Here is a 26,232-nt window from a genome sequence, read left to right on the forward strand (position 1 = left end):
AGCGAACTGTGTTGTACTTTCGGAACGACCCAGCAGTTCCTCCATCGTGAAACACACGCCCGATCGACAGGGACTTGGCGATTACGATCAAATCACCGCGTCCGCCCGCCCGCGATGGATCAGTAAAACGCTCGCGATTCCCGCGTGAAACAAGCCGAAACGGAACTTCGTTGGCGAGCACTCGAAGCCCTCGAAAAGTTCGGCGCCGGTTCGTTGCACCAGCCAAGGGACCGAAACCGTCGTTAATCATTCGACGTGGCCCCCGGTCTCCTGCTACCAGCGTTAACTTCCATCGACCGGCCACCGGATAGGGCCGCCGCCTCCACGTCATCCGTTCGCCCGGTATTCACGCGGCGAACGGTCCACCGAGCCGCGTCATCGACGAGGAAAAATATCGTCGGTCCCGCTGGACGCGCCAGTCTGCCCGTCGTGCCGCGCGAAGAAAATCCCCGACAGCCATTCCGCGGCCAAGTAATTAATGTCCATCCTCTTAACAGGCGGGCCGGACGCAATTAACGATTCCCGGGCTTCAGGCGTAGGCGAACTGACCGTAAATTAAATGTTCCTTTCAATCAAGTGGCGAGAGGTTTCGAGGCGGACCTCTCAGCCTTGTTAATTCATCGCGATGTGGCGAAACTTTGGAATACGAATGTTTTACGGGGCGCAATTGCTACTTGGGACCGGGGCTGATGAAAGTGCTCGGCGGATGTCGTGCCTGAGTGGGGATTTCGGTTAAAACTGTTCTGTTGCCACGGAAATTTGTTGAAATCGTTGATTCTCGGCGGTGGGGAAGTTGCGACTGTGGGGGGTACTATCTGAACGTTCGTGGCCTGATTTAGCACCGAGTGGCAGGAAAAAGCGTTCTCCTGCGGCCTCTAATTGATTTTTAGGAATATTGTGGCAGACCTTTTAAGTGAATTACTTGGGGCGACAGGCGTAATTGAAGAATTAAGAAGGAGCGATTGGAATAGTCTCTTAAAGAATCTTGATAAAGTGAACTTACGTATTTGCTGAAAGGGGCATAATTATACGATGCGACGGCTGTATTAATTTCGCGTTTAGTTAACGAGGCGTGGTGCGTTTGAAAGACTCTCCCTACTCGACGTTTAATCCCATTGATGGCCGCAAATTTCATTAGTCTTCATCCCTGATGCGCAGTAATCTCCGAATGGAACAACACCGACGATGAAGAGCCGAGGAACAAGAGTGCCATTGTATCGGCGACCGGCAGCCCCTATCAGAATAACGAGGGTCCACTGCAGAGGGACGAAGTGAAGGCCACTTTTAATAAGGAGGAAAACAACGATAATGCCCGTAAGTCTGCTCCCGCTGCCTGGTTTCTGGTATTGTTGCATCGAAGGGTTCCCTTCGCAATTTTCCGCACGATTTCCACTCCTCTTTATTCTCCCCCTATTCAGCCTGTCGTTTTGTGCTCTTCGAGGCTGCACGAAAATTGAATGCCGATCACGAATGGCCTTTTTTTCCTTCGTTTCTGCCTCTTCTTTTTGCAGTTTCTACGTTCACTTTCACAATGTTGATTGGACACAATGGGGGTGAAAAGGGGAGCGTGTAATGAGATTCAGGGAACAATTGGATTAACGTCCATTGGTTCGATTAGAAGAAAATTTTGGAAAGTGTGAACGATATTAGCGATAAAGGTACAGGTGGTATTCAAACAAAATTCATACGCGCATTTTCGAAACTGAGGGAAGAGTCTAATAATCGATTCAACATCGATTTATTTTAAATGAAACGGGCGTAGCAAACTTAGGAGCCTCTCGTTCACCCTTGCAACAGCAATTAGTTAAGTTAATACCTTAAGCACAGTTTTCATGTCCCTTCTACAATTTTCCTTTAATGCAGCGTAACATCCCCTGGGTGTTCTCGAAAATTCGCGGTGCCTGGTCAAAGAAACGGAGCGACCGAGACTCTCTTCGCGGAGTCTATAAACTGATAATGTAGCTGTGTCTTTCTTTTGTCCCATTCCCGTCGCAAAGAAGGGCCAAATCTAATTAATTTCTTTCCCCTCGGCCCCGTCCTCCGGAGAGCACTTCCCTTTGAACCGAAGTGTTAAAAGAAGTATATACATCCAGAGTACTGACCGACATTTTCGCATGGTCGTTTTGCACGGTAAACCGTCCAATTGTTATCGGAGCAGTTTTTTCTTTGAAAGTCCACGGTATTAAGTTTAATTGATCGTCCCGACCTGGTCCGCGCAAGTCGATTAACCCTCCACAAAGTAAAGGGGCGCAACTTGCAAGTTACATAGAATTTTTGTGTCAACGATCGAGGCAACGATTGGTCTACTTTACAATTTCCAGGGACTGCACCGTAAATTCACCCGCATCTACATCCAACACAGCTCTTGACAAGCTGGTAAGCTTTTCCTTTGTACCCTGGCAAGTTGTAATGCTTTTCCTTCGAGCTTGTTTCATTCGGAGCCGCTGCAGTTCTCCCTCGAGAATGATTCAATTTTTAAAAATACCAGCACACCCGATTTCTATAACAGCATGATTGTATGCCAGAGAGTCCTTGGCATTTTATGTTTGTACGTGGTACCAAAGGGAAATTAAATGTTCCGGCATTCAGCTCCTTTCGGTAATGAAATCGATACCTCGTTTCCCGCGCAATAATCTTCAGAAAAGGGGAATGGAAGAACCGAGCGTGAAGCGTTACGGAGCGTAACGTTATGTTTTCTCCAGTCGATTCCAAGCGTATTCGCGCGGCGCGGAGCGTAACGACGCGACGTTAGAAGAGAAACGAAATGAGGCCGTTTGGTCGCGATCTGAAGTGAAGCGCGAAGCTGCTCGAAATTGCACGAAAATTTCTTTCGTAACGGGGAATACCTAGGTGGATCTAACGATGAACGTTTTCCGTCCAAAAGCACACTGTCGAAATATATTCCGCCTTAGCGGGAAGTCGGAATAAAATCCGAATATTCCACGTATTCTTTTTTCTTTCTTTTTTTTTTAAATCTATTTTTTGTATGGGAGGGGGTGTTACGGAATAACTAGGCGACCAATAACGGTTTACTAGATCTTGCCATAAAAGCACCAGGATCGATAATGCATCGATCGACCGTGATCCAATTACGACGAGCATGATGAACGCAATCATCATTATCGCCCCATCGTGCATTATGCAGGCTGCCTTCGCGATAATATCCACCATGATAGGTCATGTACATCATAGTAGGCAGTGGACAGTCTGTAGACAGAGATGTGTACGGAACGCGTGTCCTCGGAGCACGTACAAACGCTCAGGAGGCTTCAAAAGCACGTCAAAATCAAATAGCACTGAGGACATTTATCCCTTTGTTACTTTTACTAATTGAATCGCATAGAACATGTTGCTGGCCACTTACAACTTGTCTATTCTATCAAAAGAAGGAACTTGCGGAAAATACAAATTGATGCTTAAAGGTAATCGAAGGATTAGCTGTCTACTTAAGTGGCCACGTTGCTTTTTTACGCTCGGCAGGTGAAATTTAATCGACAAATTCAGAGTCAATTAATACGAAGGCAGTCACGACGAAACACTTTCAAAGGCGATCACTCATGTGCTCGTGCATGCGTCAGTTCCAGAGAAAAGTAAGGAGCCAGAGTCGAAGCAGTTCGTCGGTCTGGTGATCGGGATCCTGACGACCGTGATCGTGATGTTGTTGGCGGCTATCATGTTCATTTTCTACAGAAACCGAAGACTCAAGGCTGCTCTCACCCCGTCCACGTTCTACGATCAACACGGTGACCTGAAGGTAAGAGAAAGCACGTCGGACACAATTTAGCTAGTCTCGATACCGGGGACGAGTTTTATTCGTCAGGATAAAAATACCCCTTGCACTATGCCAACACAGAAGTACTCGATTTTTGTATCACCATTGAAGCCCAAGTCTTGCGACTTTCGACTTTGGAGCTCCGGAGTTAGATAAGGAACCACGCTAACGTCATCCCTGCCGGATTACTGTTTTTATTCCGACTATCTCAGTTTAATTAATTCAAAGCAAGCACAGCCCGCGCGATTTAAACGGGATTACAATATAAATATACGAAACAAATAAAAGGAGAACAAACAGCGGATCGCAGAATTTTCCACGGAATTCAATCAGCCAGGTGAATCCATCGTTTAAAACTTTCGAATTACCTTCGTCCCGGAGTTTACATTAGCCCGAGTCTCATTTAAAATCCTCGTACCGGGCGCGCATTTATTCCGTCCGGTTCTCCCCGTGACTTCCGCGTTACATTTTCCGCGCCGCGAGTGTCCTCTTCCAACACGCTGGTCCCAGAAGAAATTATTAGTAACGGAAGACCTGACGTTCCGTTCCTTCGATTCGTTGCAAGGAAACGAGTCATTGAACGCCACCCTCGTTACCACCGACGTAACGCTTTAACACGACGCCGTGCAATTTAATAAATGACGATGATCCTGTTTCCCCCTGGATTACGATTCTTCCGATTCCACAGCGACTCGACCCGACCTCTCGCTGTCGAAACGCTCGTTTTGGCTCTGATAAACCGAACCGAAGCTTGGGGGAGGCGCCTATTTGCTCGCCATTTCCAGGGCGTCCAGCAAAAAGGCTTTTGAGCAATCATAGAGAGGCGTCTTGCTCGTGTTAGGCACACGTCGCCTTAGACGCGAGGGATGAGGGAGTGACAGGGAAGCTGATCAAATATTTTCCTTAAAACAGGTAAACGGGCAAGTGGGATTCCGCATCGATGGTTTGAAAGAGATCAAAAGGAGCCCTCGATAAATAGCCGCGAGGCTGTGTAACGAGCGGGAATATGTTTCATCAGGACGGTGGTCTAATTGCGAGAAATTGATTATCGAATTTTGAATTCGGAATTAGAGGTTGTTACCGAACTGTTTCTTGAAGAGATCAGTCTCGATTTCTCGAGTATTCTTCCGTTTCAATGAGTAACTTTTACTCGTCGCTCTGAGACGATGAGATGTTCAAAGTTGTTCACTGGGAATAGACCACCTGAGTAGCTCCCACTCTGTTGGCGTTACCTACTAAAAATGAACAGGTGACTTCAAAGAACTACTACAATAAATGGAATGTTTGACCGTTCTGTTTTAACCCTTCGTTGACACACCTCCTTTTTCGACCAACTTTGACATACCTAGGTGGCTCACACCCAGAGCAATTTTTCAACAACTGCCATTATCATCTAATAAAATTCAATCGTCATAAAAAAAATCATGAATCAGTTTTAATGTCTCTAGAATATATTCCAATAATTTTTTTATTGAAATTTAATCACAGCTTTTGTAAAAAAATTCTAGATTACCACATGTCCAGAAAAGACGAAGAAAATCTTTAGATAGTTGTAACTTTTACAAATTTCATTATTAAAAGCCAAAAATCTACAGAGTTGTTGTTCGGATATAATATTTTGAGGGAAAAAATAGTTTGTAAGTCAGTTTTGGAGAAAAGGTATTCATTTTGCATATAGAAGGTGCAGAGCGTCAAAATCAGCTTATGGGTGGCTCACACCCAGAGTGTCAACGAAGGGTTAAGTTAGAATGACCACTGCTCTTCCCCGCGATGCAGGCGGAACAGAACAGAACGAAGGAGCAAATATGATAGGATAAGTTCAAACATATCGCGTGTCGCGCGATCTTATTGTAAAGCTTAAGCGGCGGAGTTTCACTTTAAAAAATGACCTTAATGAAACTCTCCGCACTGCCATATTGGCCCGTTGAATCCATCCAATTTTTAATACCTCTGTCCTTTTTTCCCCGACATCAATCTAACGGTGCGATATTAAGGTGGCCTGTTTCGAGTCGACTAGCCAGCATTTCCGTCGACGGGGCATTCGCGCGAAACGTACTCGGAGGAAAAATTGCTCAAAGCGAAGGAGCCGTACCCTGGCACTTCGTTCTGAAGAGGAATGTCTATCTCCCTAGTAAATTCCGGTCCAGCTGTGCCTGTGAATTATTAAACCTTTATATTTGTTGTCATCCAAGCGGTCCACCGTCCCGTTGGTCAGCGTCAAAAAGGCCATCCTTTGTACGTGGAGCAGTCGTAATGAGAGCGGCGTGCTTCCAGACGCGGTCGACTTTGTCCCGCGGAAGAAACTAATTAATTATCGCCGTTAATCCGGTGAACAATGTTGAAACTCTCCGCAAGCTGAACGGAACGGTGGAAAAAATATTTTCCATACTTTCCTACCTGCTTTTCCATTGAACATGAGACAGGGGTCGTAAATGCGGGCCAGGGGTTGTAAAGGCAGATGCAGATGCGCGGGAAACGGGTTTATTGAGAAATTGATATTAAGGAAGCAGGAAGGCGGAGGAAAGTGGACGTCAAGCTGGGTTGGCGTAGTAAAATTGATGAAATTGGTAATTACTTGCGAAATGGGTACTAGTCGATTCAGTGAAATTTAAGTTTCACTTGTAATGACTTTTTAATATTATATGTGCTTCTGAGCTTTTAACCTTTCAATGGTAATTATACAAAGGTAGATCGACATTCTTCTTTCTACTGATATTGAGTAGGAGTTTTATTAATGGTCGTAGGGATAGTTATATCGTTTGAAAATGAGTGATACGTAAATATGTAAAGTGGAAATAGGAAAAGGACGATTAATATATAGAAGCGAAAGACCAAGAAGTACTTTTAGTGACCCGAACGCGCCGTAACTGGATTAATAACAAGCTGAACTTAGTTCGCGTCAATGGACAGCTCCCAGCTTTCGACCCTTCTGCGAAATGTACGGAAGACAGTAATTAACAGGTTGCTGAACGATGAGAAATAATGGGAGCCAGACAGTGGAGCTCGATTCTCCCTGCAGAAGCTTTCCGAAACTGTACGCGTCGACGAGTTCTACCGAAGACGAGCGCAAAACAATATTCCGGCAGGGACGTGACGCTCGTAATATTAGGATGGATCGTAAACATTAATTAAACTTCTGCAGTTTACGTTGAATGGTCGCTTGATCGCCCGAGACACCAGCAGTTATCGCCCTGGCTCTCGTCCATGCGAGAGATATTAAATATCGTTCCAACTTCTTTAAAGTGTCTCGCAAAAGCAATCTTCCCTCCAAAGAGCACGCAACAAATCCCATCGTAACGCAATAAAAATGCGTCGAAATTACATTCTGTCCTGTATTAATCGTTGAATCGCTCGATTAATTATCGACGGAATTCTACTTGGTTAATCGCGCTCGAAAATATTGAAGGGACACGTTCGGGAAAGTCTCGTCACCGTCTCAAAGCCATTCGCGTCGACTGGAGCGGAGCGTTTGGAAAAGCAGCTAATTCTCTCGCTGGATGATCGCGACAAAGGAAAAGCGCCTCTAGAGGTTGCATTTATTACGAAGCACTCCGGCTAAAAGAGGCCCCTCTGTAAGTGCCCCCTGTTTCCCCTGTATCGACCCACACGAGCCAATATAATTCTCGCCGAGTAAATTTTTGCCAGCCACTAGTGCCGGGCTGGCAATCGAGCTGACTCCACTTAATTAAAAGAGCCAGTCATACGAGCGTCTATTGTCGGCGGGAGAAGGCGTGCGTTATCTAGTCGGCTCGCCCCGCGTGTAAGCAGGCCTGTGTACACACGTAGGCATTCTCCTTCGCGTTTTCTGCCCCGCTCCACTCACGGTATTAGCCACCTGCTACTTGTCTCGCCTCGACGCTGCGGAGCCCGTCGAGTGTCGCGATTCCACCCCCTTTTTTTTTTCTTCAGCCTGACCCCGTTGCACTTCCCGCAGACGGCCTCTCTCGTCTTTGAAAGAGAGTTCACCCGGGCAATCCAACCACTCGATAGGCGCGCAAGACCCTCGAGACTATTTGTCTGAGGACATGAACCGCGCCGGGGATTGCGACATGGATTGGATTTGCCGTCTCCATAGGATTAGCTTCTTACTTCCTGAGACCTCGACGTTCAGTGTTCTTTGATTTTGGTGTTTCTGAGTTAGGCAGGGGTTAGTCGACTGATTCGACTGGCAGCAGTTGATGTTCGTGGATGTAAATTCAGGCACCGTGGAGTGTAGTTGGATTTCACTGGGTCGACAGACACTGCTGAAGCTGGCTGCGATGCTGGTGAAACGGTGGAGGTGTGCTAGTGCAACTAGTAGTGATGTGTACCTCATTAGGCATTTATTAGTCGGAGGAATGCTAGAGTCTGAGCGGTACGCGATGATTAGATTGGTTTTGCACCAGTGAGTAGGTGAAGAGAAAGTGTGCGGATAACATTTTTTAATATGAAATTGTTTGTTTCGGAAGCCCTCCGCGTATTTAAATAAGCACCCACGGGTGAACGTAAATTGCGAACGAATAACCGTAACAGAAACGTGGAACGAGTGATTTAAAACGGCCCCGCCATCGCGTAAATTTACACAGAATGTTCCCGTGAAATTAACGAGATCGATGTTGAGATGATCACTTTTTGGTTACTGCGATAGGAATTTTATGAAAATAAATTTTAAACAATCCCGCTTTGTACACACGATTCCCACGTGATATTTCCATGGCAGATCGACGGGATGGAGCATTTTTCCTTTCAAAGCCCTTTATCTCCCTCGGTGTAATGGCCGAACGGCAAGCTTGAATGTTTCGCGTAACTGGCGGAAACAATACGGACTTGTTTGAATTTTTCACGTATTCGTAGCCGTATTATCGTGGTCTGTAACACAATGGCCCGGGCCCGTGTCGCTGTTTCACAGTTCGTTACTTTTTAACGTATCGTGAAAAATATGCGTTGCACGAGCGTGGACAACGATGCTTAACAAGAGTCAGTTTCCTGCCCCGTCGAACAATGGCGAGGCACGACGAATTACTCCCCTTCTCGTTATCCTTTCATCGACGTACTCATCGAAATTAATTTCTCGCTTTCCCGGCAGATCACTCTCGATAACGCGCGATTTCCCTCTGAATGGAGCGCTGGAAAAAGCTGTCGCGAAAATGTAGCCGGCTCCAATTATACGGCAAGTGCAAAATTTTCTGCGCAATTAAATTTTCCACGGATTAATATATTACTGCACAGCCTGTCCCACTTTCCGCGTGTCGTTGCTGCTGATTTTGACGTATGAGGACAGCGACGGCTATGAATAAAATAATCCCACTTAATCATTTTCAAGTAGACTTCTTCCCTGTACCAATTTAATGCGATGGATGTTTTACGACGTTCACAGCACGACGTTATACATATTTTTCTTTAATCTCGCGATTTTAGTCGGTGGAGAATTTCTGCGCGGCGAAAAAATCTATTGATCGCAGATGCTTGTAGAGCTGTCGCTGAAAATTCTACGAGAAGGTCGTTTTAAATGTTTCCCAACTTTTTACGGGTCACGAGCCCCTTTTCTAATATTCAAATAACTTAAAAATAGGTCTGTGGCGACCCCTTAGAAAACACTTCATGATCCACCGGGTGGGAATCACTGTTTAAGGAGGTAGTGGACTATTTTATCTTCAAAAAATGATTTTTTTTACTGATTCAGTCTTATCCTTTATGAACATTTTAAACGAAAGGTCATGAAGAAATTCAAATAATTGTAGAAGTTATAAACTGTTTTTCTTGAAACGCCATTTTCAGACACGGTGTAAGGGAGAGTGGAGGAATTGCAAACGCGGGGTAAACCGCGGTATTCGCTGAATTCGCTTGTCCTGTCCTCCCGCGATATTGTTACATGATGTAATTAAATATGTTTGGTATTAAGGAAACTGTCACGACGGAAGGCTGCGCGCAACTGCAAACATAATGGTCGTGAAATGTTTTCGTAGCTTTTCTTATAATTTTACGCTCGAGTATTTTGAGGCCATAGTGCATTAAAACTGTACTACCCACCAAAGTATGATTTTTTCCTAGTTCAGTTACTTAATTCTAAACAAAATCACGGGATCAGTTTGTATATATACATGTTCGTATTTGTTTTATTTGAAATTTCTTAAGTCCATTTGGGGTAATTACGAACAGCATGTTTGGGGCTATTACGGAAGATGTCATCTACCCTTTTCTTTTAACACTCCGAAGCTTTTTATGTATCTAGTACTCCGGAATTATATTAAGAAGAATATACGTACATATTCGTTGAAAGATCTTGAGATACCCGTGAATGAAGTTAAAGATAAAACACTTTCAATCGGTCTAGCAGCAGAATAAATATTCAATCCCACGAACAACGAAAATTCGACCAAACAAGAAGAAAGACTGTGTCGGACCCGCAATGTAGAAGAAAACCAGTGTTCAGTAAAGATCAAGAGAACATTAAGCAACCGTTCGCATTTTTTTTTTATTATTATTATTCGTCTTTATTACTTGACACATCCAGAGAAGAAAATAAAACATAAAGACAAGCGAAGTAAAGGGCGAGGCTGCAGTACAATACTGTTAGAAGCCTAACCATAACTAAATAACTAACTAAATGACTAAAAACTAACTAACTAACATTAAGAAGTTTTTTTTTCAGAAAATGATTTGTTTATTAAAGTATCTATAATTCTTTGAGTTGCCTTTGCAGATAACTAACCAAAGTTCAATTATCTACAAAGTAAATCTGATTAGCGTCAATAATTTTGTTTCAACTTATCTTTTCCCTTAGGTGTTCGTAATTCCCCTACTCTCCCCTACATCATAACTCTTGACCCAATGAATATTTTCACTTGAAATTTTTACTGGACGCGTAGAATTCCTTCCTCTACAGAGTGGAATTCCCGCATCAGCATTGAATGTTTGTGAAACATTTTATAACTGATTAAAGACTGTTTTTCCGTAAAAATGTTCATAACGTCGACGATTTTATACATTCCGACGATTTTCCACAATAGATTGTGAAAAGCACGGCTATAACGATTATTTGGTATCAAACTAATTTAGCGTCAAAGAAACTAATGATTTTACGTATTCATTAGTCCACTAACCCGTTAAGCGTTAACGTCATAAAAATCTGTCAGGCTTCAATTCTGAACCGTATCTGTATCGATCAGACGTCAAGGTTTAATTAAGCTGTTTCACCAATCGGTATAAGTATCGAGGATTTTTCAAACCAGGCTGCAAGGAATTTCCGTGCCTCGCCAGAGAGAGCCGTCGAATTTCCGGGCAGGAATGTCGTATAGACGGAAGTACAGGAAACGCGCGTGATTTCATTAAATTTCATGGAATTTATTATCTTGGAACGGGTCCGATCGCGGGATGCGCGCCCGTAAACGCGCTTTTATTCCGCGCCGAGGGAAAATCGTGGGCGTCGATGGCGCTAGACGAGGGGCTGGGAAAGTGAAGAGGGTGTACGGGAGGGGGAATATTCAAAAGTGAGGTAATGCGATTACCGACTTTAGCTCTGAGGTTCGTCACGATACGAGGGGCGGCCGAGCGAAAACAGATTATTTTAATTTAAAGCAACAAACTCTCTGATTCCCCGTATACTGTAATCCGCCCCGCAAATTTGACGTACGCGTGTATCCGTATTGTCACGGCCAGTAGTTTCCGGATTAAGCGTTAGGATAGAGCGGCGCCGTCGCCAGCGGTTGCACCGTCTCCCCTGATGGAAATCAAACAGAAGTTTCGCGAGTTTTTCGCGACCGTGCCGCGCAATCCCCTTATCTGGTCTCTTTCCTCCCTTTGTACGAAGACTCGCCGTTAACGTCGACCGTGAGTTAACGAAGAAAAGGAAACGAACTGGTGGGGTAAAAAATTCTCCCTCGAAATTCCAGTGGATTGAAAGAAAAAATAGTGGAAATTCCTACGGTAGGATTCTGTTCGAGGAAGTGAAATGGTTGAAGCAAAATCGTGGTGAAAGTCGCCGGCACATGGAGTGCATGGAATGGAATGGTAACACCGAAACGGATTGTTTGAATCCGTGAATTTCGCGGCGCCCGCGATTGAAGGGCAAGGGAGCGGAGATCAAAGGGCGGAGTCCTGTGACTGGGCCCGTAACGTTCGCCTGAGAACGGACAAGCAGCGCAGAATAAGCGAAAGAGTAAACGACACTGAGTAAGGGGCAGATGTCGAGCGAAGGCAGAAAATGTGCAAACATCCGACAGATTGAGCAGCTTTCACGGGAAAAGGGCGGAAATGTACCCATGGTAATGAAAATGGCAAAAAGCACTCCGCTGCTAATTAATGGAAGATCGTTTTGTTCCTGAAATCGTTCCCTTTGCGCGTCTAGGATTTCATCAGGCGCTACAGCACGCCTCGCTATTTCGATTCGTGTCCCTGCGTTTATCCACGGCGAATTACGTTCGTGATAGTTCTCCTGTCTGAAGACAGAAATCAGTTCCAGTTTACAGAAATCGTTTCAGCAAACAACCACCTGCTGGCCGGTTATTAAAAAGAAAACGGGCGAAATTTTTTCATCAAGTTTTCCTAAATTAAATCTTACCCTCCATTTCAAATGTTTACTTCCTGATTACACGACCCTCAAATTTCTTTACGACCATTTCAAAAGATTCTCGTGGGAACTTCTTATTTAGCCCCAAAGAGCAGAGATTGTTTAATAACAAGCTATTGATCGTCCATTCTATTATTACACTAAATACTCCATTAGCATGCAAGGTTCTAACGTCTGCCAACAAATACGACATGATAATAAATTCAATAAAACGGTTGAGCAAGATGTGGCTATGCGAGGGTATTGTCCGTCATTCATTTCGTGGCACTAGGGTATATTGCGAGAGGCTGAAGGCATATCCGTAACGGAAGACGTCCGAGCCACGATATCGCACGATATTCCCCAATAAAAGCGTCTTCGGGTCAATCGAACGTATCCTCGTCCATGAAACGGGTCAGGGATGTGTCAATCGAGAGGGTCCTTTTGTGCGACCGATTGATATACTTGCGACCGCAGCAAACACTGATCGACCGAAAGGGAGGGTATTATCGTCCTGCCTGCGGTGTACAGGGATAGTTCGGTAGAAGAGGTCAATACTTCGGGAAATAATAGCGCGACGACAACCCTCCTGCTTACCGTTAGAGGAATTTCCATCAACATCTGTTTCAATATGTTCCTGGTTCATCATGGTTTCGCAAAATTGGACTGTCCACGAGCATTGTTTGAAATAAACACTGGGAGCGATAAAATTGAAAGATACCATCGAGGTTTGAATTCGTTCGATTTAATTCCCTTTATTTCGCGAGCTCAGAACGTTATTCCTTTCCTTTTCTTTAACAGTAATATCTGGGATTTCACTGTACTCATGACTGACAGGTAGCAGTATGCTCGAAGTAATTTGAATTCTGTCGATTCTTTAGCGTTAGCCACTGCTGTCCCTCGCGTTTAAATTCATGTCGGATTTCATCGCATGCGAGGTAGAGCAAGATTCGAAGTTTTGACAGCGAATACGTTGTCTCCTGCCATTTCCCCCGTACCGATAAACGTTTCATTAATTCCATCGTTCCAGATACTCCGCCCGAAAAGCAAAGATCGTCGCGATCGATTCCCGCTGCACAACGGACCTTTCTGTTCCGCAAGCCACGTCCACGGATGTTAACCGAGATAAATGATCCGTTACAATCAGAGGGCGTGAAACGCGTCCGCGACGTTGCTCGACGAGCTTTCCTTCGCTGTTTATCGAGTAATTGCTATTTTCAATTAACGCCCGCCCGATCGATTATATTTCGCTTAAGCGAAGATTGCCGGGGATTGGTCGAAAAGTGCAGCCCGCTGATTGGGTTCCCGGTAATTAATTCTTCCTCCGCGTATCAAATTATCCGCGTCGCCGGGTCTCGATCGCCGAAACTCGTTCGATCCGCTCGAAGATCCTCCGTGCAGCCAATTACGGGCACTCGCGCGCGTCGCGCGCCATTTTCACTTGGGGATTCGAGCATCGAACAAACAAGCCCGCGATCGAAATTAGCGGCGTGCAACGAGCTGCCCCAATTCGCCCCGCATTACGGCTCGCTCGAGACGGGACAAAAGATCGCTCTGCGCCCGCCGTCCCTTCGTGCTGCTCGCGTTATTTCCACCGAGTAATGCCAGGAAACCAGCCCGGGCGCTGCGGGGGTGTGGTGATCGGGCCATCAGCGCGAACGAGCAGTCGACGTCGGTCTGAATGCTCGGCCATAAGGACGAAGGAAGTCGCGACAGGCCTTCAGATAGCCCTAATGGCGGAGAAGAGAGGCGTCGGACGAGAACTCAGATGACAGGAGGGCCAGCGACGTGGCAGAAAACGGCGGCGATCAAAGAAAGAGAAGCTCGAAAGATCGGGGGGCGGGAGGGAGGATGGCCAGAGAGTGCCAGAAGGGGGACGGGGAGGGAATCGGGCAAAGAGATTCGTGTAGAATCCCGATGGCTAAGTGGTTATCTTATCTTAACGGTGGCGGTGCAGCATCTCGCTGGTACGGCGCCCTAACGCTTCCTAAACGGAAATTAACACCCCCTACCCTGCCGTGCCCTTCTAGCAAAGACTGTCTGTGACATTCAAGCCGAGGGCGGGGAGGGAGGGAAGCAGGGCAAAAATCAATGGATATTATGTCGCGACTCTGGTGTCTCGTGCCTCGATATGATCCCCCTTATCGGGCAGGGTGGAGCAAGGGGTGAGAAACGGGTGCCTCTGGATGGGGATTGTTTGTTACAGTAAAGAGCCTTAATTTCCTGAGATGCCGCGTCGAATGGAGGATCGACGCGTTCTTTCCTCCGTGCAAGGGCGGCGATGCACGTCCTTCGGGGAAAGTCGCGGTCGATAACAGCCGACCAAGTTGCTCGGTATCTGGAAACTGCTGTCGCAACGGATCCCGTTAACCCAAAATCGCTGGGACCGTGATTTTAATTAATCTTCACGTAACAGATTATTGTCGGCCTCTCATTACTGTTCTTCAATAATGAAATGTATCGCTATCGATCATTAACGTAAGAGCAACGTATAATATCCCCGATATCCAATTTCCTCGAGCGCCAGAGCGAGCCGTAACTGATAATTACTCGGTGATACGATTGGATTTTATTCGGGGGAATTACATAGTCTGTTCAATGCGTATAAATGCATTCCGCTGATTACGATATCGTATGATACCGATACCGACCACATGGCCATGCAGTTCTATGATTCTCTTTGTGCGGAGGGCAACGATACAGATACTGAAACGCTGTTCGCGACGTCTGAATTTGAGTACCTTGGAGTCCCTTAAGGGGTTACCGCAGTCAGTAAGGCCAGGAAAAGAACGATTCTTTGGGAATTTATTTGTGAAAGTATATGCATAGTTTTAGGCAAAGGTTTTTTTATTCAGATGAGGGACACTTTAACAGATTATTATATTATGTTTTGGTGTAAAAATATTTATTTATTGAACAATTACAACTGATTTCCCGGAAGCTGTTTCTAGAAATGCGTTTCGCGGTGACCAACATTATTCGGAACTGGGCTATCTAAAATCAAAAAACGAAGAAGATTTAGGTAGTACGATAGTTTATTTAGTCTTTAATCGTTCCGTTTTATAGAATATTAATCTGGGACAAAATGGTGGATGTTAAAGTGGAATGATCGAGTGTCGTTGAAAAAAACACTCATTTTTAATCCATAAAATAAAAACTATGCATTGGAATAACAAATGCTTCGATTAAAGACTAAATTTGAATGTCTAGAAGAAACCTACAAAGTTTCAGAAAGATTGGTGAAACGGTTCTTAAGAAATCGTGGTCACCGGAAACCATTTCGGGAAATCAGTTGTAATTTTGCAATAAATAAATGCTTTTACACCAAAACATAATATAATAACCTGTTAAAGTGTTCCTCATCTGAATACAAAAACCTTTGCATACAAATATGCATGTAAATAAATTCCCAAAGAATCGTTCTTTTTCTGACCTTACTGACTGCGGTAACCCCTTAATCCCCGTACAAACTTGGGGAAGAAAAGGAGATTAGTCAAGTCGTTTTAATCAGAAGAAGTTCCACAGTTCGAGTTTAAGCAATCACGAACTGTTGACCCGTCTACCGTTTCCCACTCGTCGTTGTCACGAAATATCATCCGCGGTAAAGGTGCGTCCTCCGAAGTACGCGAAAGGAAAGTATGCTACGTGATAAGCATTGAATATTTTAAAGCATGGGGTTGGGGCGAAGGTGGTGGCATAAAGTGACGGAAAGTTCCCTTGTAGCGTATCGCTTTTGCCGCGCGCACGATACACACGCGCGGCGTGTGTGCATAAATGTCAGGTGCATTAACGGGAACGTTCAATATTCGGCCGCAGGTCTCCGTGCAGGAGGAGGGCGAGGACAAGGGACCAATTTGCCCTCCGCTTCCGGCGCAGTACCACGCGGCCGCCTACACCACGACGACACCGCAGCTACACAAAACTATCACGGATTACAGCGGTTGGTAGCGACGTTAAGTGCGACACTTAAGCCTTTCGAACTCTGCCTGTGCATGCACGTTTAGGCCGATTTAAATTAATTCAAACACAGCTGGCTAGAGTGACTCGCATAACTCGATCACCGTGATTATTTCCAGCGTAAGCCGATTTAGTAAATCGATTCGGACTCTTTCGCCTTGGACAGTCTGCTCCAATAGTGTACATTTTTTATGAGTCGCCTCAGTTTTTCGAGGTCATCCAGCCTAACTATGTGATCTCTTTCGATGGTTGGTAATTTCGTTTTTGTAAGTAATGGAAAATTGCGGGGATTCGGTTAAAATGGTGAAGGACAGTATGAAATATGTTCGGAGAAAGCTTGGAGAATATGTTGGAGAGACCGGGGCTAGTTGTTACATTTTTCAGTTTTTTATGTTTTATTTTTTTTGCATTCCATATTCAATACTATCAATGACTCTCACTTAAAGTACGTTCTTTCCTCTACCGATGACCGCTATCGCATGTAATTAAACGAAAACCATGACTTTGAAACAAGCCATTTTCAAGATCGAGACATGTTGTATCAACGTGCCCCGACTAGGGGCTAGTTGTTACACAATACGGGGCAAGTTGTTACAGGATTAAATTTTACGAAACGAGGCTTATTAATAATTAAATTAAATTTAATAATGGTAAGAATCTATTACAATAAATATACAATAAAAAATCTATTTTAAAAATAATAAAAAAACTACTGAAATCAGTTGCACTAATTATCGTCGTCCGTTTCATACGGGGACTCGTGTCTATTATTTGTGGTGGTTTTATTTCTCATCTGCCTTTTCTTCACTGTATGTTTTTTTTTATTTTTCTGTCATCAAGTTCCTTTTAAAAACTTTTTCATAAAATATTTTTAGGTTTTGATTTTTTACTTTTCGTTTTTTCTTTTAACAGTTGTTCCTGTCGTAAGGATTCTCTTACGGGCGTGTTTGTTAAAATTTCTGATTTGATCGTCTTTCTTCGTACAATTGTGGTCTTTCTTTTCGTTACAGGATACGGTCTTACTTGTTCAGGAGTAACTAAAGGGTAACTAAAGGATTAAATTAATAAATTAATTACTAAATACAATGTAGAAACGTGCCCCCTTTCCCTCTGTAACAACATGTCCCTTATCGTATGTAAGAACATGCCCCTTATCTTGTATCACAACTTGCCCCGGTTGACACCACTGTGTATAAAAAGCTATAAGTTTATACCAGTTTGGTGTATTCTTATGTTCTTGGTACGAATCTGTAGCTAAAAGAACACTGATTCAAACATGGTAATATTAATTTACATACATTTATCTGTCTGTTCGGTAGAAAAGATTGAAGTAGAAAGAGAAAAGTTACTATTAGTACCGAAAACACAAAAAACTGTAATAAAGTGACAACGCGTGAACCGACTACAAACAAACAACATACACAACCGTGCATGGTTGAAACACATCAGTCACTTCATCGTCGAAGTGATAGTCCAAGCGAAAAAAAATTTAAACTGCTTTGTAACAACCTGCCCCTGTAACAACTAGCCCCGGTCTCCCCTACCATAACACTGTCCAACAGGCATTTTGGTCTGTTAGATTCAATAGCTGTTTCTTATAGATTTTTGTGGGCTGAAAACGAATCCGCAAACCGTTTGTCGCCATCACCCTCAGTTTTCGAGAAATTCGATTTTGAAAAAAGCTGCAAATTTTCAACTTTGAACATCTTTTGTGTCGAAACAGTAATAGTTGTTCGGTTGCTTGTCACGTCAAATTATTCTATAAACCCTCCCGAATACAACGATATAAGTTATTAGTGCATTATAAGCATTTAAATATATTTAAACAACGATCAAAGGAAAAAAGAACACCCGAAATTCATCCACTTCTGCAGATATCTTTAAATTTATTTCCCAAACTAAGGGTCTAGGAGAAAATCTGACTGCTTCACGCGACGCGGCAGATATTTTTCCCTCGGAAAGCATCAACAGAAGTAGTAAGACACATTTTGTTTTCAATACAGAAGCGAAATAAGTTGGCAAAACGTGTGACGTCGACAACGGTAGTCAACGGCGGCGCGCGATATAGTGTTTCGTCGTTAACGGCTCGCTGGTCGGGACCGGCGTTGAGCCTGTATCGTGAACAGAGCCCTAATTCCCAGTGTTCGTTTCTCGCTTCTTTCTGGCCGAAGGGGGGAGCGAGATGGAACACTGCGTGCGCTGCGAGCGTGCGCGGTAGTCACAAGCGCTTACCGTGAGCACAAAAACCGCTTCACAATATCTTGACGCAAGTGTCAGGTGTCCGAACGACAGAGCAAGACAAAACATCAACGCGTCGTCTGTATCGTACCGTCCTCGCTCGCTTTCAGTGCCTCTCGCTCGCTCTCGTTCCATCTCGCTCTCGCCTTCGCCGAACAAGAGTAAGACAGAAGTGGTGGGGATAGCGGAAAGTCCGTATCGTGTACACCAAACCGAGCCCGTAACGAGGAAATACTGTATACTGCCACTCAGTGTCACATAATCGCTTAAGGGGACTAGGCAGTCAGATCGCTCGAAAATGAAGTATTTTTTGCGAATTAATTACACGGAGATGAATACAAATTGTGACTAGTACTTTTGGGTAGTGTTTGTTAATACTATAAACAGTAAAAAAAAAAATATTTGAATAATATACACATATACATGACAGCGCTACAGTTGCCTGATATATAGGTGTTTTTTTTTCTGGAGACGCTGTAATTTTGCAGTGATTCTGACCGTAAGAAATTGATTGTGAAATATCCTCTGAAATTGATACTTTGCCCTGGCCCCCATTCTGCTCTGAACCTATTGAAAAAGAAGAAAAACGAAATTTTAAAAATGGCGGCTGTAAAACGGCAAATTTTAAAGATATGTGCTTTTCGCCAGGGAAAAGAGCCATTTTTTTTTTTTGTCAAAGCAGAAGTTTTCACAGATTTATGCTTAGGTTCAGGTCGTAACTTGACATGTTTCACATATGTGAATCTTTTTCCAAATCAATTTGTACCTCCGTTTGTTCACAATCACTGCAAAACGAACAGGAAATATGATTCCGAGAAAAACGCGTTTAAAGTTTCGAAAGAGGAATTAGTCTACTTGTATGCGCGCAGAAACGGTTTATGACGCGCTCCACCTTTTCGGCTGTAAAATCCTTAATTTTGCGAATTTCAACATCAACCAAACGGCATTTTACTCGGGAAGGGTGGTACTTTCGAAAAATACAACAACAACAAAAAATCGAGTTTCTGACTGCCTAGTCCCCTTAACGCGCGTGACTACTACTGTCGACAGCACACGTTTTGCCAAACAATTTCGCTTCTGTATTGAAAATAAAACGTGACTTATCACTTTTGTTGGTGGTTTCCGAAAGAAAAAATTCTGCTGCATCGCATGGAGTAGTATTCTCCTAGACCCTTAGTTTTTAAAATACATAGCAAGATATCTGCAAAAATTGGTGCATTTCAGATGTCCTTTCCATTGTTTAAACATATTTAAATGCTTATAATTCAAGAGGAATTGTAATAAGCAACACTGGAACTAATTATAGTGACCGAGTCATACGGCACATTCTGCGCATTACTGGAAATTATTAATTAGTAGAGAGCTTTGGCGGAGTCCATAAATTGCATTCGAAATTTTTGCTCTGTCAGTACAGAGTAATTTATTATGAGACCTTTTACTTAACCAGATAAATACATGTACATAATTATTACAGTGGGGGCAGTTTAATCTCGATTTAAAAATAGACTTTCAACGAGAAACTGAAACTGAACTACACAGTGTTTGAATTACGTACATAATTGGAGTAATTACTCGAACACAGGTCTGCGAAGTAATAGTCGGAATTATTTAAAATCTACTCTGCCGGTCTCGAACGTACTAGTTTCAGTTGCGCCTTTGAATTCATTTAAATTAATTCAAACGAAGGCAATTGGTGTGCAACGAATATAAACGACATACGCGCGTTAATATTATTGTGATTCAGTAATTGTAGAGTCTGAAATGGGCTATTGCAATTGAACTTGAATTTCGAAATTGCTCCCAACAACATTTGAAGCTTTCGGTATTCGTTCGCAGCGTCGTGTGCTTTAATTAAACAGAGAGAAAACTCGGAATGAGTGGCTTTATGGCGCGGCACATTATCGAGTTTGCGTTCGACTAAAATTACATAAAATCGCGGTAGACTATAGCCATCGGCCGCTACGATAAACGCAACACCTACCGTGATATGCAAGCATGCGGCGCTCGAATTAAATTACAGGCTAATGATCGACGGATTATTACAGAGCCCATGGCGCTTAAGCCAATACTTACAAGGGCATAGATCGTTATAAAACTCTCCGTAATTCATCGAACCGTTGCACATTGATAGGCTGTCTTTAGTCGACCTGAAAACGTATTAGAACGTTCTTCGCGTATCCTATAAATTCGAACATTTATTCGGCAGCCGAAATTGTAAAAAATTCGATCCTACTTTTCTAGGGAATATCGATTCCCGAAGGAAAGCTCCGGTGTCCCATGATATCGCGGTGAATAACTTTACGATGCAGAGGAAATTCTAACGAGCAAGTTCTGGTGACAGGGACATGTTTCCCAGTCTCTGTTCTTAGTTTCGCGACGTCGGTATGGCGTTGCTCGAATAGTCGATGAACTATTTCGTTTCCCCGTGCTTGCCGCAGTTTGTCGAGCGAAACGTCGAGCAAAAGACATACCACGAGCATTCAAACAGTTAGAATGAAAACGTACTTCCCTCCAGTTACCATGTTTCATTAAAACTGCAAACGCTCGAACGGATATCTCATATTTACTGCAAAACGAAACACACAGCCACAAGCAACATACACAAGTCCGACTACTAATCAGAGCGAAAGAATTCATTATAAAATCGCGCAGTTCGAATGTAATTTGGACGATCAACAAAGCTCCGTCCCACATAGATAAGGAAATCACCACGTTCGTATACGTAAGGCGAATTCGTAGATTTCGCGGTACCTTTAACAAAAAAAAAAAAAAAACAAAAGAAAAGAAGGAGTAAACGAGAAGCAAGTACTTGGTCGAAAGTTTCAAGGAGCATGCAACGGGAGAACGGTTAGGTCGTGGTAAATTCCTTTCCGTGCGCAGTGGCCATCGTGTCTCTAACCTTGTCAAAATTCTTTTTTCCCTTCGCTCCGTTTCGCCGGTATCACTGGACAGGGATCACAGAGGCGCAGCCGGTTATTCCGTTGCTGCTGAACACGGCGATCAATCTTGCCAGGCCAATTCCGCCGGTTCAAGAATATCCGTCTAATCCGCCGCCCATACCGCCGCCGCCGGAAAAGTATTACGCCAGTACGGAGATCCGCAAGGTGAGTGTATCAAAAAATGTACGGCAGACATGCGATCCGTGACGATTAGTCCTTCCCGCGGGACGAGGGAGGGGTATTAATGCGGGCCACTTCGGTCTCGAAATTGTGTCAAACACCGCTTCGTGACTCTCGGATCTTATGACGCGATCGTGGCAAGCGGCGCGAGCCACTTGGATCGTTTCCCTTTCAAGGATCGCGAGCTCGTGCAACCGTTCCTCTTAATTCCTCCTTGTTTCCTTACCGCCACGTTCTATCTTCCCCTGTAATTTTATTTCGAGGTGATTCGACTCTGTTCCAGGAAGCCTTTTCTTCCTTCACGACCATCAACAATCTTCCTTCGCAAATGCTCGACTGTTCTTCCTATACCTGTGCTGTTTCAAATCAATTTCAGCACCAATTAGCAGTAGTAAGATTTCTTGTGTTATCGACCTTTGTCTCGAAACTGCAGTAGGGGCGCATCTTCTCGTTAGAGTCGCGATCGATCCTGTTTCCCTCTCGCGTTCAGAGTTCGCCGCCCGACGGGAATAATGTCGCGCGTTAAAAGACTTGGCGCGAAGGAATAATGAGGCCTAATGGATGAAAAACAAGGCAACAAGGGGCCGCTATCAATCATAGCTAATGCGAGACGTCCAAGGAAAGCGTCTTTCGCGGGCGTACACAGATTACCGAGCGATAATGTAAAGGGTGCGGTTATTGATTACTCAAGTTCTCCCCCGCGGCTTCCGCGCGTATTTTCATCTGATTACACCATCATCCTTGGCTATTGTGGCCCGTAAGACGAACAATATTCGTCGGCGTATACGCTGGAGAAAGATCGGCCGTGATTCTTGTTCTCCATTTTAATTGCCACGTTAGACTGAGACTAACGTGGGAATAATCACAGGGCTCGGTTTACCCGAGGAAATATTCGTAGCGATTATTAGATCATGAATAATACAAACGCGGTTATGAAATAGCGAAGGGGGCCGTTGTGATAACTTAACGAGGCACTCTTTACGATCTTAACGTTGTAGGTTCAGAGCAAACACGGGGTTGCAATAAATGCTCCGTTCCCAAATCCGTTCTCGCTGACCAAATATTCCAGCAGTAAATAGCGGCGATGTTCACTTTCATAGCCGGGCTCCGCCGTTCGTTACAGAATTCCTTGCCGCCGTTGCCGCCATCCCCCACACCGAGCACACCACCGCCGATGAGCGCTAAAGCCTCCAGTAGCATGACAAGCTATAGTCCCGAGGATATGCTTACGGAGGAGGAGGACGAGGTGGCCGAGTGCATCTTCGACTTCCCCCGGGAGAAGCTCAACATCGTCGAAAACCTCGGCTGCGGATACTTCGGCGACGTTCACGTCTGCGAGGTCGACAGGTTTCCCGGCCACGACGAAGTTTTCCGGAACACCGGCAGCGACCTCGTGATCGTTAAGTCCCTGAGACCGGGATCCTCGGATGCGCTTAGGTAAGGATCTTGTATTATCATCAGATTCCTTCGAGCAGCCGTATTAGCCCGAAATTCGCCACTACTGGGCAAATAATCTCGAAAGTCGAGAACACAGTATAACTTGGCTTCGGGATCTCCCGACGTGGTTCAGGGGTGAAATACTCGGGTCCAATATCGTTCGCATAATTCCCCGGGGAAGCCTGAAATGTTGGGTATATTAAAGTACTTGCGAAACCCTTTGTTCGTTGATTTATTGGGTTGAATGTTGGGTGTGATCATTAATAATCAATTTACCGAAATTAACTAAATATTTCCAGTATTTTTTTCGTCTCGGACGAACATTTAGTCCCCCGTTTAACTGTGCGTCGTAACTTGTAATGCAAGACAAATCATTTCTGTGCCCATGTGTACCATGAATTCTCTTGCGTGCAATCAAAGAATAACGCCAGTATCGTATAAAATTGGGAATCGATAAAGCGATATCCATAATTAAATTTGCCAATGGAAATGAATCGAACAACACGTTATTGGAACGTTCGTTTAAGTTCCTAAATACAGAGGCCGGAACTATTAAGCGCCCGATATTTCACGGCGGGCGAAAATACGGGAAGTATAGGATAACGGTGGAAAATTATCCCGTCCGAATATAGAGTGCCACTCTGATTCATTTATTATCTAGCGCGGCGGCGGCGGTCGGGTGGAGGGGGCGAGAGAAAATAATGGAAATATAGGACATGGATAGAAAATTATCCCAATCGATTATATCTAGAACGGGCGCGTTAACGCGATAATTCGATAATGCCGCGCAAAGTGATTTCGAATATAATGACACGCTCTACGTATTAAGTTGGCAGGACGCGATAATGCGAAAGGTGTTTAAACGGTCGGTGACTGGCGTATAATTGAATAACTTGTACGCGACGGTACTGTTTCCCATGATGCACCCTTTAACCATATTCTACATCGATATCGTGTACACCTGCATTTACGATTGCCAGCTAAGTATACTGCGTTCCATATAAGAGCGTACCAACGCCCCCACCGATTTGCGACCGATCTGCGCAGCTCCCACGGATCTGACACGCGCGATTGGTCGTAGCACTTTCGCGATTGGTCGTAGCACTTTCGCGATTGGTCGTAGCACTTTTCCTGCCGGTTTACTACCGATCAACAAGTGTATCCCTGCGCGAAACGAGTATGCTCTAATGTGGAACGCAGTGTAAGTAGGTAATTGACTGTGTCGGACTGTCATCTTCATCTCGACACCATTTAATATTGAATTTACTGTGGCAAATGAAGTTCTGACAAGAGAGTAGGAAGAACTATGTTATGAATATTGTTATTGGTGCACACTTTGTATCGCGTAAGGTAGTTAAAAATCGACTAAAATTAGGCTGCGTTCCCTGGGATTCGCGTGCTCGCTTCCGCGAAGCCTGGCCGGATCCCGATTCGAGGCCAAGGAAGAACCCCTAGTGGAAGTACACGATAAAGCATGTCCCAGCGAGGAACACAGCGATGCGTTATCGCTGGCACAGTGAAAGGATGATCCGGCTAGACAAGATCGGGGATTACAGGTTTCGCCGCTAACGGAACGCTCGCGGAACCGTGTATCGTCGACGAGGAGGAGGCTGCTGAAGGGAACGCGACGTGGAAGTACGGTCCCGCTCGTTTATTCCATTCTTTTTGTTCCGCGACAGACCGCTCTGTGCCGGGCCGAAAAAAAAAGAAGGGTGGAAGTATCGCAGGGAGGAGGAGCGGAAAAACGAATAGGGAGAAAAATGGTGTAACTCTGTGGTGCCAATAAATCCGACGACGCTGCGATGATTTTTCGACGGCCGTTGCCTGCAGCGAGCCACGCGAGCTTCGCCACGGTGTTCCATTGGCTTTGTTGTATTTTTCATAGAAGTCGGGGAAATTCTCGTTAACGCGCCACTCGTCCGAAAATCTGATGATAATCTGGCCAGGCGAGCACGCGAGGCACATTTCGCGTACGCGGCGGTCGGAAGCGGTTTCCAGGCGCACGGAAAGCCCGCGCTTTCGAATGGTAACGGTTGAAGCTTGTGTGTCTGGAGCGTCGTGACGCGCTGGCCGCGGTAATTGCGCCCTTCATTAATTGATATCGTGGCGGCTCGCGATAAAACCTGCAACCCGCGAATTTCTCGTTATTCGCGTGGCCGAAGTTGCGGCGCCAGCTGTGTTGCTTTTAAGGTGGACATTCTAAGTTTCTCCGGGGCGACCGTGTGTGCATGCGAGTTCTACAGAGAATGAATTAAGGTACTGCTTGGTTTCTCTGTTTTCGCTCCTGCAGAAAATCAATTTTTCTGAAAGGATTTAACAGTATCACGCGCTCGTTGCTATTTTTCTTTCTAAATAAGTTCAGAGCTCCTTCGACGTCCGAACTTCTTAGTGTCCCGGCGGAAAATTACAGTAGTCACATTTTGTACAATTTTACACAGGTATAAATTACTCGACATCGGTTGGAAAGTTTTATTTTACTTCCGTTCTCCCGGAAGTCCCGGGTTGTCCCCCAGAGAGGCGCATTTTCTAGTTTGTCCGCTGACCTCCTGTGTAACGGCACTCGCCCAACTCCTTTGTGCTTCATAATTACTCAACCTAATGAAATTCAGTGATTAAAAGGGCAAAATGGTCGAGCCTTATATTTCAATAAAGTTACGATAATGCCTGCGGAAATACCATTGTTACGTTAATGTTTCCAGTAAAGTTGAGAATAAACCATTGAGAGTGTACAATCCCACGCGTCTCCTCGAAGTTAACAAAATTACTAGGTACTGCCGTTATCGCGATTTTATTATAAAAAAAAAGGTGAGATCATTCGAAGAATCGCCGAACATTCTTCTCGACGGCATTCCCTGCGGGCTGTAAAAACGCGTCGAATACCTAAGTACCTTCGCGTATAAAAATTGACTACCAGACGATAACCCTAAAAAATCAGCGAGCCGAGGAAAGGGGGTTGGGGCATTGAAGAGCTCAGAAACACCGACCTGCCGTCTTATCCGGCTCGTAGATATCACATGCGGAAAGCTCTATTAAACATGAAACTCACAAGCGTTCTTGAAACGATAATCTCTCTAGGAGCCATTATCCCTGGTCCCCGCGTTACCGTAGCTTCTGCCGGCTGCAATCCCTCTTCTATTCTTCCGTTGTTTTCCCAGCAACGTCCCTTTTTCTTCTCCCCCTCC

The 26,232-nt window shown here is 44.6% G+C and overlaps 1 protein-coding gene and 1 long non-coding RNA gene across 6 annotated transcripts in view; one reads left to right on the top strand and one right to left on the bottom strand.

The window, feature by feature from the left end:
* The window catches only part of Ddr (discoidin domain-containing receptor 2), a 225,705-nt gene that overhangs the window by 176,862 nt on the left and 22,611 nt on the right, over positions 1 to 26,232 (top strand). For 4 of the 5 annotated variants that reach the window (XM_076826826.1, XM_076826815.1, XM_076826833.1 and 1 more), the window contains 5 exons: positions 1,159 to 1,314; positions 3,579 to 3,754; positions 16,116 to 16,239; positions 21,447 to 21,598; positions 22,737 to 23,050. In XM_076826826.1, coding sequence (XP_076682941.1) covers positions 1,159 to 1,314; positions 3,579 to 3,754; positions 16,116 to 16,239; positions 21,447 to 21,598; positions 22,737 to 23,050 — 922 coding nt within the window. The remainder of the gene's footprint in view (positions 1 to 1,158; positions 1,315 to 3,578; positions 3,755 to 16,115; positions 16,240 to 21,446; positions 21,599 to 22,736; positions 23,051 to 26,232) is intronic. The other variant, XM_076826854.1, reaches the window with a different exon arrangement.
* Positions 1 to 26,232, bottom strand: part of LOC143376821 (uncharacterized) — an 80,133-nt gene that overhangs the window by 29,916 nt on the left and 23,985 nt on the right. The window lies entirely within an intron of this gene.

This window comes from Andrena cerasifolii, chromosome 1, assembly GCF_050908995.1.
Source record: "Andrena cerasifolii isolate SP2316 chromosome 1, iyAndCera1_principal, whole genome shotgun sequence".
Classification (NCBI taxonomy): domain Eukaryota; kingdom Metazoa; phylum Arthropoda; class Insecta; order Hymenoptera; family Andrenidae; genus Andrena; species Andrena cerasifolii.